This window comes from Centroberyx affinis, unplaced genomic scaffold, assembly GCF_046629955.1.
Source record: "Centroberyx affinis isolate AG114_WGS23_722 - 3 ecotype Tasmania unplaced genomic scaffold, CSIRO-AGI_Caff_v1 ptg003252l_1, whole genome shotgun sequence".
Taxonomy (NCBI): domain Eukaryota; kingdom Metazoa; phylum Chordata; class Actinopteri; order Beryciformes; family Berycidae; genus Centroberyx; species Centroberyx affinis.
In genome coordinates, this window is record NW_027281278.1 from 505,835 (window position 1) to 517,500 (window position 11,666).

The 11,666-nt window shown below is 43.6% G+C and overlaps 1 protein-coding gene across 3 annotated transcripts in view; it reads left to right on the plus strand.

Annotated features, from left to right (window-relative positions):
• Window positions 1-11,666, plus strand: part of ttyh2 (tweety family member 2) — a 52,287-nt gene that overhangs the window by 31,121 nt on the left and 9,500 nt on the right. For all 3 annotated transcript variants that reach the window (XM_071538309.1, XM_071538308.1, XM_071538310.1), the window contains exons 5-6: window positions 3,076-3,171; window positions 9,163-9,235. In XM_071538309.1, the coding sequence (XP_071394410.1) occupies window positions 3,076-3,171; window positions 9,163-9,235 (169 nt within the window). The remainder of the gene's footprint in view (window positions 1-3,075; window positions 3,172-9,162; window positions 9,236-11,666) is intronic.

Genomic DNA, 11,666 nt, shown 5'->3' on the forward strand with positions numbered 1-11,666 from the left:
ATGCATGATGCTAGTGCTTATATCATGTCTCTTACACTGTATGACCACCATCACTCAACAGTTTGGCGATTATATGGGTAATTCATGTGTAGGTAGATATATTCTGCACGGTATGACCTGAATATATCAAATGATATTAGTGGACAGGGTGAAGCAATATGGCTGCATGTATGCATCACCCACTTCTGTTGCGATCCCCCCTTGCAGAAAGGATAATCTCCATATGGCTTTGTCAGGAGTTTGAGAGAGCAACATCTTATTCAGTCCTAGCAATCATTGCATCAACCATACATCTGCAACATATGGACCATCATGACTTTGTGCTGCGGTCTGAGCAACTCTTCAGCTTTTTCAAACTGAGTAAATATAATATCACCCCAGGCCCAGTCTCATTAACATTACATTTGTAGTCTTATAATGTTGGCACCTATACTAGAAACAGGCCCATGGCCAATTTTGAGTCCAGACCCACGGTTTAGGACACACTGATAATAGGATGCCTACAGTGTGTGTTCTGTGGGCATGGTGGTATTGATTTGGAGTTGGCCTGCAGTAACAGACAGGCCGGTGTGTACGTATTGATCTGTAATCTGACTCCCCTGCTCAGCCCATAATTCAATACTCCACATAGCTCCACACTAATAGACAGCCAGACTCAGTGCAAGTTGTTAATGGACTCATTACCTCTGCCTCACCCTGACAGTGGGACAAATAGTTTGTGTCTGTGCGCGTGTGCGTATGTTTGTGTGTGTGTGTGTGTGTGTGTGTGCGTGCCTGGGCGCATGTGTTTATTTTGACTGATGTCTGTCTGTCGTCCTCGCAGTATTGGGTGTGAGCTCCTCGCACTACACATGATCACTGTGCTTGGAAGATCATGGTGCTCACAATGTTCACATGACTTTACTGAGTTTTGAAAACTCTGAGGGAACATTCACACCAACATTCATTTAGGGAACTCTCCCACATTTGAGTAGTGGGTTTGTTGAAAGCTAGTACGCTTGTGCTATTCCCACTTTTTCTTTATTCTGATTATTTAATGAGTTTATTCATTATTCTTTGGAAAACATTGGACTCTACATATAGTATATATAAAGCTAGAAACAACGCTCCAACTTTAAATGTACAGGTACTTTAGGGCAGTGGTTCTCAACGTGGGGTCCGGGGACCACCAGAGGTCCTTGAGGGGGTTCCAGGGAGTCCGCAGCAAATTGATGAATTGTTAAACTTCACCATTATTTCATTTACAAGAAGTTAAAACAATTAGAGAATGTAGAAGAATGACTGTTCTGATCATAGTTTCTCTGTTATCTTTACCTACAATACAGATAGACAAAATCATATCTGAAAATATTCTCAGATTTGGGTCTGAGAGACAAATTCTCATCAAATGGGGGTCTGTGGCCCTAATGTGGACTAAATTAGGGTCCTTGATATGGAAAAGGTTGAGAATCACTGCTTTAGGGGATGTGATCTATTCAGGTTCGTGATACTCTTTCGATGTTACATTTTTTCTTATTCTGTCCCATAGAAATGAATGGCACAGAGTGAATAGTGAAGTCTGGTAGACAGATTGTAAACATTTTTAAAGATGAAAGCTGCACTAGGCAACTTCGCATGCTGGCGGCTACAAATAGCAGCAAGAGCTAGCTGTTTGAACGTCAGAACCCAGAAATCATTTGACGTGACGTTAGTAAACTGTGCACAGCACGCTCATGTTTACCAGCCGGGCCGCTGTGTGATCGCTTTACACCAAAGGATAGCAAGAAGAAAAGAAGGAAAAGATCTAACGTTGGTGAGTCCAGCTTTGCTCTGGAGGGAGCGCTCACTGTTTTCCTCACTTTCCTGTGGGCTATTCTGTAGCTGACCGTGACCTTTGACCTCTCTGTGAAGAGGGCCGAGGATAAAGAGAATCAATTAAGCATCAAATCGTTATTATTATTGTTAACCTTTCAAACTGATGCAAGCACACTTCCATCTGCTAGCCCACACATTTTCTCCAGGAAATGTACTTCTCTGGTTAAACATGCGACTCCCACCCTTCGCCGCCCCCTCTGTACTCTCCTATGCTGCTCTCAGATTGACTCTAATTCGATTAAAGTAACACGGACTAACACGGCAGCAGTGGTCACCCGAGAGCCTCCATGCGCATGTTAATACATAATACTACTGTACCCTGCTGAGACGGGGGAAGATGGAACGAGGAAGAAATAGCAATGAGGCGGTGGTGAGGGAGGGAGGGTTGGGGGAGAGAGACAGAGGAGAGAGAGAGTGAAGAGGGTGGAAGAGAGGGAGGAAGATACAGGAGAGAGTGAAAGATGGGGCATGAGAATGCCAGAGAGTGATGGAGACACACATTGAGAGGAAAGAAATAATGGAAAAGGTAACAGAGATGGGTAGAAAGTGAGGAAGATAAAGGAGGTAAGATGACAGTGATGCAGATTAAGAAAAGATGGAGAGAGGATGAATATTGTAACAGAGGTGTGTGTGCAGACTGCGGGTGTGGCGAGACAGCGATGGGAATTGAAGGAGCGAGGGAGGGATAGAAACAGAAAAAAAACGGGTTGGTAGGCAGGTTTGATAGATAGATAGATCAGGGCGGAAAGGTAATATAGCTGCCCCCTCTCCCCCAGCTTTCACAGCATAAAATATTCAGCCATATGGATTTGAGTCCATTCATTATTAACCATCTGGACTGGCTGTCTGTATCCTGTCCTAGTCCGGTCACAGACTGGCCACTGCTCCTATAGCAGATGGACAGCAGTAGGGCAATTACATGTATTGGTTGAGCTGAAAACAAACGTGACACCTCTCTCTCCCACTTCTGGCTTCTTTCTCCCTCTTGTGTCTCTTGAATTCAAAATGCTTGAATGACTTAACAAAACTCTTTGTACTTTGCCCACACAGCCATTCAACAGCAGCATCTGTGAAAAGAATGGGAAACAAGAAAAGGAAAAAATAAAACACTGTAAAAAAGAACTGATCAGTCTCTCTCTCTCTCTCTCTCTCTCTCTCTCTCTCTCTCTCTCTCTCTCTCTCTCTCTCTCTCTCTCTCTCTCTCCCTCTCCCTCTCTGCAGGTGGCTGACCTACCTGCTGCTCCTCATCCTGGACCTGATCATCTGCCTGCTGGCCTGTCTGGGCCTGGCCAAGCAGTCTCGCTGGCTGCTCACCACGTAAGTTGAACACACCATGTTAAAACTGAGCTGTTTACAGGAAGATTAACTATTTTTTTTGTTTGTTTGTTTACAAGAGAGGAGGCGATCTGTCCCGGTTTTATGTGTTGATCTACATATAGTATGCACAACAGGAAGGAGAGGCAGAGAGAGAGAGAGGAGGAGGAGGAGGAGGGGAGGAATGATGAGAGGAGGAGTGGGTGAGATTAGCGGAGTAAGTAAGTCTTAACTGAGTCATCATCCATTATTTTTCCAGATGTTGCAATGCAGAACTGAATGGGCATGTTGCTGGGATTTCTACAACCATTATAGCTGTATAACACCCTCTCTACCACCTTGTTATCCTGATGAATATTATTTTTAAAGAGTGCGCAACCGTCCATGCTGTTCTGCCATTTGATAGTCATTTAATATCCAGGAACAGGAGGGGGAGGAAAAGAGACAGATAGAAGATGACATGAAAATGGAATGATATGAGATGAGATGAGTTAGAATCTCATAGTGTAGACAGTTGGAGTTGGAGGCTTGGTTTGAATCTGTTCCCATGGGAAAGTGCCTGCAACCAGCAACCATTGGATCGTGCCCCTGTACAAGCACACTGGCCTTCTGGCCCCATTGTATTTCACTGTTTGCCCTTTTCGCAGTGGCACTAGATTGGACTTGCTTGCAGTGTTGCCGTCTCAATAGCCTTGCTCTACAAATGTGATTAAAGAGCCGTGGAGAGATGGGAGTAAAGCCATTTCATGTTATCCACACTATAACTTCCCGAGGATTGTTATTGCAACTTAACACTTGACCTGCTTTAAACGCCTTGCGTAACTGACATGAATTACAGACGCAATGTAGCTCCTGAGCCTTGTATGGCATGCCATGAATTATTTAGCTCTGAAACGTGTTTTTTTTTTTTTGGCCTTTTCAAAGGAAGCGAGGAAGCACTGAAAGAAATTTCAATGAAAGGAGGGTGTTTGCATGAAATAATTATGAAACAAAAACACTCCCACATTCCGTAATACACGTTGCACTGAAGGATGATATCAAAGATGATGACACACGCACATGCACACATACAGTGCCTCCCCTTTCATCTCATCTCTTGACAGTATCTATAGTTAAACTGTACCAATCACTGGAATGTGAATTTTATTTTATTATTTATTTTATTTTTTTCCCTCTTGCAAGGGGTTAGAAATCCACCCAGGCCTCCGTTCAGCCAGGCGAGCGTCACTCTGTCTCTCTCAGTCAGTCAGCTGGGGGTGTGAGCCAGGCTAAACTTGCCCTACTAACCACAAACCATCCCCGCTTCACCCCCCCCACCCCTTTTACACACACACAAACACACACACACACACCACACACACACACACACACACTAGATGAGTCAGTGTCAGTGTGGGGACGCTCCCTTCCACTACAGTGGAAGTTGTGGGAGGGATGTGGGAACAGATTATGTTCTTGGGGGCCGAGTCCAACATACAGAGGAAAGTACAGAATAGCCTGGCATACTTTCCAGTGTTCCCACGTGCCTTAAAGTTTTTGAAAATTAACACATGGCTATGAGGGTACTTTAACATTTTTAAATTAAATTATAGCATCCAAATTCATCAGTAAGCTCTCTCAACACTCCACATCCTGTGGAAAACCCTGCCTTTGGTGGATATTTGCTTTGATATGACAGCACTTTTGAAATTAATGATTTCCCCTTGATTTCTTGACTTAACAAGAGTACGAGTAAAACGATGAGGCCTCTATGATAATTTTGACCAATGTCGTTTCTTACCCCAAAACATGCCAATTTGGAGTCCTTGTACTTCACCTAGAAAGTTGCTGAAAAGTTCTTGAGTTTGATGTCCAAGCAAGAGTGGGAACTCTGACTTTAATTTCCTCTCATCATACTATAAAGCAAGGAATCTCTGTCTGTATGCGTGTCCTTCGCATATCTCGAGAACCATTCGTCCGATCTACTTCACACTTGGCGGGTGTATTGCTGGGGACCCAAGGATGTGCAGTGTCGGATTGGACACGCGACACGTTCAATATTAATAAACTTTGAATAAACAAGTGAACAGCGCTCTGTGCAGCAGCGGGGCTCAAAGCAAGCGACTGATAGCCTACGCCTATTGTGTGTGGGGGGTTTTTTTGTGAACGGGCACTGCACTAGTCAGTTTAATTTGACATTGCTGTAGGTAAGAAGGGAGGTGAAAGTCCACAGCCAGAAGAAAATGATGGTGTGAGTTCTCTCATACTAAAGGGCAAACGTTGCATAATGAGCTCTTTTGTGTTCTGCACATACTCTACACAAGTAGTCATAGAATACAAGCAGACTTGAATACAGCCAAGAGTAGCACACATTTCAATAGACACTTCAGTGACTTTGTGTGATGCTTGTATATTCACTATTGGGCAAAAATAGTTTGTAGGCCACTGGAATGTCGTCGGAAAACTACTTGTGTTTTAAGAGAATTCTGTGGAGAAGAAGAAGAAAGCATTAAGACAGTACTGAGATCAAATCACCTTCATTTCACTTGATTCAAAATTTAAATTGATAGACATGATGATGGTTTGCATAATGATGATAGAGCCATCATTCTCCATCATTTCTTTATAGCCTGTATATAGCAGCATTTTAGTTCAAGTTCAAGTTCAACTTTATTATGATCCCAGAGGACAATTGTTTCACAGGCCAAAAGCAACACAGCAATAGACAACACAAAGAACAATACAAAAGTAAAAAAAAGACGTAATCAAACACACATCGCAGTGGGTTGTAGTCTAGGGTAAAGTAAAGTGCATTACAGTAACGTATTACTACAGCAAAGTGCAAGTGCCTATCTATCTATCTGTCTGTTTGTTTTAATCCTCGGTACCTTGAGACGGGTACCTGAGGGGAGAGTCTGGAACTCTGAGTGTAGTAGGTGGTCAACATCAAGAAGGATGGCATGGGCTTTCTGCAGGGCTTGTCTCTTGAATAATTCGGGCAGACCAGCCTGACCGACTCCTATAACCTTGCTGCAGTGCTTCACAATCCGGCTGAGAGCGTTTTTATTTTTCACACTTAGATTTCCGAAACAACAAATCATAGAAAAACACAATACTGACTAAATAAAAGATTTGTAAACCGTGGTCATTAGTGTCTTGTCAACATTGAAAGACCTCAGTTTCTACAAGCAAAACAAGCGTTGTTGACCCTTCTTACAGAAGACATCAGTATTTGTGTCAAAGCACAGTTCAGATACTTATATGTCTCGACACTCTCCACCACCTGGCCCTTGATGGTGGTATGTATAGGGACCAGGGGTTTTCGTCTAAAATCAATGGACATCTCCTTGGTTTTGGTTACATTAAGCTGTAAAAAGGCAGCATCACACCAAGCAACAAAATCATCAACAACTGGACCATGGCCTGTCTCTTCCTCCTCCAGTAAGCTGACAATAACAGAACCATCAGCAAACTTCACAATGTGTTTGTTTTCGTACTGGCTACAGCAGTCATTTGTGTACAGGATATACAACAGGGGCGACAGGACGCACCCCTGTGGAGATCCAGTAGAGGACACCAGCAGTTCAGAGAGGCAGCCATTGACTTTTACCCTCTGGGTTCTCGGGGTTAAAAAGTCTAAAATCCATCCGACCATATTCAAATCTAGATTAAAATTTGCAATAAGTTTATTAGCTAAAATATGGGGCTGGATCATATTAAAAGAAGATGAAAAATCAATAAAAAGCAGTTTTGCATGTGTCTTAGAGCCCTCCAAATGCTTGAACACCATATTTAGCAGTGTGGCAAAATCTTTTATGGCAAAAGATTACTAGTTTCTTTCAGCTGAGGAGAAAATCCACTCCCTAAATTGATTTAATTTGAAGTGACTTGACCCCATCCGTAGTGAAAGCATTTGTTAGCATCATCTGCCCCGCTTATTGGCCTCGGCAACTTATTCACTTGATGTGCTTTGCGTCAGATCTGCACCCGATTTCCTGCTATTCTGTGTAGCTCAGTGAATCCTCTTTGCCCACCAGAGCACAAAACTGAATAAAGTCCCGCTCGGTTGGGATGTGACCTGCCGGCGTTGAGAGGTGATTAGAGGGCATTACTCCCATTTGCCGGGTCGCCCAGTGTCACAGTTGTTTAACTCGGCAGCACACCATGGCCCAGTGGGCACACACAACAACAACAACACCAACTGTCACAGACATAGGCATGGCTGGGCAGACACCTTATCTTCTTCACCAGTGCTACATTAAGCTTCCATGCAGGTGAATTGCACACACACATATGCATGCACAGCAAATACACATTTCACACATAGGAGCAGACGCTTGCCGATTTGCATTTAGAGCACTGGTGTATGTCATGCTTTCATTGACGGTGTGCAGAAACACATTCAGGGGGACATTACTCATTTAGACCACATTACTGTGATGACCCAGACAGACAGTAGAGCAACTTCTGCATCTGTTCTTCTCTTTAATTATGGCTCTCCAAGGCCTTGGTCTCTTTGTATCTCTTTATTCGTGACTGTTTAGTTCCGGTGCTCGTAGACAGACAGAGGGTTCTTCTGTACCGGAGAGAAGGACAGAGAGAGAAAGACAGTCTGCAAGAGTGAAAAACAATGAAAAAGTGGGAGGCAGGGAGGCAGAGAGAAGGGGAAAGCGAGGGCCGAAGGGACTTAGAGAGAGCGAGAACGAGGGAAAAAAGATAAAAGGAGAGCGGGTAAGGACAGAGATGGTGGCTGGTGTGTACAATGTTGGAAGCTCATTATCTTCTCAGCCCGTTGTGAATTGGATTAGCCGGGGAGCTGGACGTGTGTTGATGGATGAACAGGCTGCTTCCAGGCCTGGGACACACATGGAGAAATAGTATTTCCATGTTCTTTATCTTAACCACTGGTGACAAGGGGGAGCGTCTGGAAAGGGCCACGCTGGTCAAGTCAGCAGGAGCTTATTGGATTCTCTGGAGATTATTCCACCTAACGAGAGCTGATCTATGATTGGATCAGTGTTCATCTCTTAATGGGTATTGATCTTCTTGTATAATATATATATGGACTTAGGATACACACAGACACATACACACAGACAGGCAGGTCACCGCTCCCCTGCATGCTCACATATACACAACCCCTTCCCATCTCTCTCCCCCCATGCTCACATGTCCCTGATCTAATTTCCTGATGCTATGAGATCATCAATAGTAAGGCGAGGATGAAGAGGGAGCCCACTGTGCAAGAGAACTACATTTCCGTGTCCACATGGGTGCAGGAGGCCGCTCTCTGCCCAGGGGGGCTGTTATCAAATGTAGGACAACGGAGCTGATACAGTCTGACGTCTCTGCTTCTGTTCATAAAGTCACAGCGCTGCACACTGTGTGCTCAGGCTGCAGTGCCGTTTCCCACAGTAATGCACATGACCTCTGACCTTTGGTTTTGATGACAGGCCAGTGAGATCACCGCTCCCACCTCTCGGGGGGTCACGCTGTTTTGTTTTCCACAGCGGAAACGGTTATGAAAATAATTCCATTTGCGTCACTGTATTCCCACTGTAGGATGCTGATAGAATATTAAACTCCACAATATTCTACTTTCTTTTGGGTTTTTTTGAGATTGTACACTCATTGGTCGTCTGTATGTAGGTTTTGTTCTGCATCCTAAGCTAAAATGTATGTCTTGCTCATTTATTATGACATGAACCTGTATACTCTCCCAGCTTCCTAATGGGGTGGTTTAATAGGGGACTGATATCCCCCTAATAAATATAGATGATTGTATTGGTTCTAATGTAGATTTTAGGGAAATGTGTGTTAAATTTGGACAAATAGCCAACCGTACTTACCTTAGACATCATGACTTCCATCTAAACTCAGAGAACATATAATAAACTGGACCTCTTGAAGACAAGCTGTTAGTTAAGTCGGTTAATCTGCATCTTGATTCAACAAATTAACAAATTATTACCCTGAGTTTAACTCCAGCCTTGGTTTTGCTCTGTGTCCCTGCAGGATGATGGTGTTTGGAGTGCTGACCCTGATCCTGAGCTGGGCTTCGCTGGGAGCTGACCTGGCCACTGCTGTGGTGAGTCGCTTCCCCCGTTCCCTCGTGACTAACTGTCTGACCCATTACGTACTAGTCTGCAAATCAATTCTTATCATGCCTGACAATCATGATTAATTGCTGTAGGGACCGAGAGTGCTTAAACTACATGCATTGCACTTTCAAACTGTCACTGGAGAATGTAGAATGTGTGTGGAAAAGATATACTGTACTACAGGGGTGGGTGTGTGTGTGTGTGTGTGTGTGTGTGTGTGTGTGAGTGTGTGTGTGTGTGTGTGTGTGTGTGTGTGTGTGTGTGTGTGACCGAAAGAGGAGGGGTTGCTGTTGCCAGAGCAATCACATTAGCTAAAGCTTTTACCCACATAAATCCTTCGGGACAAATTTGCACCTTTCTTTGCTCTGAATACATAAACATAAGATACAGATACAAGCTGCACCAGCATGGGGTCACTTTTCATCTGAAAGATTGCTGTATTTGTTGCATAGATGCTGATCCAGTGTTGTTTACCTCAGTGTTTGCATCCAGAGCCTTAGTCTTAAAAAAACACACATGACCTTGTCTTGGCATCAGGAATTCTCTCTAAAATGTGAATGAGCTACTCTTCTGCTCTTAGTCTGCCATGGGCTTTTGATCAAAGCTTATCAGCCGGGGGACCGCTAAATATAGACCAACTCTTCTACCCATGGTTAAAATCCCAAATCCACATCTTGCCATCATCATCATGCAGCCCCAAACAGCTCAATTCAAAGTTAAGGATTATGACAACAGCAATCCAATTGTGGTTTTGAAATCCTATCACGCTGCAGTGGTGAATAATTTCAACCTTTGGCTCTGTTGTGATCTCGGGGCAGAAAAGCGACATGAATGTTTGAATGTGCTAGAGGGGGAGAACGGAGACATGCATAAAAATAGAGAGATGTGTCGGAAACAATGGATTTAGCACAGATGAGCTCTGCGGGGTTTGAGTCACCTGCCTTAGGTGTGTTTGCTGTTTCTCTCGGGTTCGTTGTCGGATCCCCCGTTCTGACTCGTAGCTGTAGAGGATGGTAAAAGTGTGCAGAATTAAGTTAGAGATAATGAACATGGAGCGGAAAAACAGCTGGAGGTAATGATCAATAATAACAGAGTGGTCTCATTTCCCTGTTGCATCTACTGGTTTAGTGTCTCCTTTGAAAGTCTCCGCTCCTAATGTTTTTACCTGTTGTGTCTGAAGTCTTGAGTGATTCCTAATCCGATTCCTTTCATACCTTTCAAGGCCATGACAAATAGGAACAAAATAGGGGATGTGGATGGGGAATTTCACCAAAAATGATGATCATTAGTATGTTTCATTTGTTCCATACTGTATGATCAGTGTGGCAGGTAATATTGTCCATCTACACTAAGTATAGATGGATTGTCAATCTACAAAGCATTATTAATGCATTCCTAATATTAAGTTACAGCCCATTTTGTACAGTCCATATCTTAGTTGTCTCAAGGCTTGAAAATCCCTCTTTAACCTGTCCCCTTCTCCTTTTCACCATTTTATGACTGAAGTGGAGTTACAGTAATTGAAATCAAGTGGCTATATTCTTAGATTTTATACCCTCAGTGTGTGTTTTACAAAATATTGCACATATATTATGGCATTTACTTCAGCCAGTAATATGACCTATCTATTACGTGGTATTTGGCTGAGGATGGCTATGACTCTACAGTGTGGCTGACCTCCAGTGAACCCTGTTTCTGCCTGAGAGCAAACACTGCCACAACTTAAAATGGCCTGATAATTGCATTATGCGTGGATACAAACAGCTGTCCATGATGCAATTATGTGAATAAGCTGCATTGGCTGCTACAGTCAACACTGGATTAGACATCACTGTACATTAGTTTGTGAGTGTGGGCATATGTGTGTGTTTGTGTGTGTGTGTGTGTGTGTGTGTGTGTGTGTGCCTCCATGTAGAGGGACATAATGCGAGTGATGGTTTGTGTGAATGGACTGTACGTTTTGTGCCTCAGTGCGGTCTACGCAGCCAGCTGTGAATAAGGACTGATGTACCGCCAACCATTATTCAGTAATAGTGTATAACAAAACAGCTGCTAAATACGGTGCTTTTAATCATTTTGAAAGATTAGCCTTTACAATAATTCAAGTTCAAATTCCTTTTAGTACCACACAGCCAGCGGTGGATTTGTTCTTCATTACTGTGTGAAAAGTCGCTCACATAAAATATACAACAGTGTTTCGTTTTCTGTACCCACCTAATCCTTTTCAGGGTGATGGTGGGACCGGAGTCTATAACACATTCACACCTATGGGCAATTTAGACTGTGGGAGGAAACCAGAGCACCTGGAGGAAACCCACTTGTACACAGGGAGAACATGCAAACTCCATACAGAGAGGGTCAAGGCTGGGAATCAAACCTGATCCTACTTGCTGTGAGGTGACAGCGCAAACCACTGAG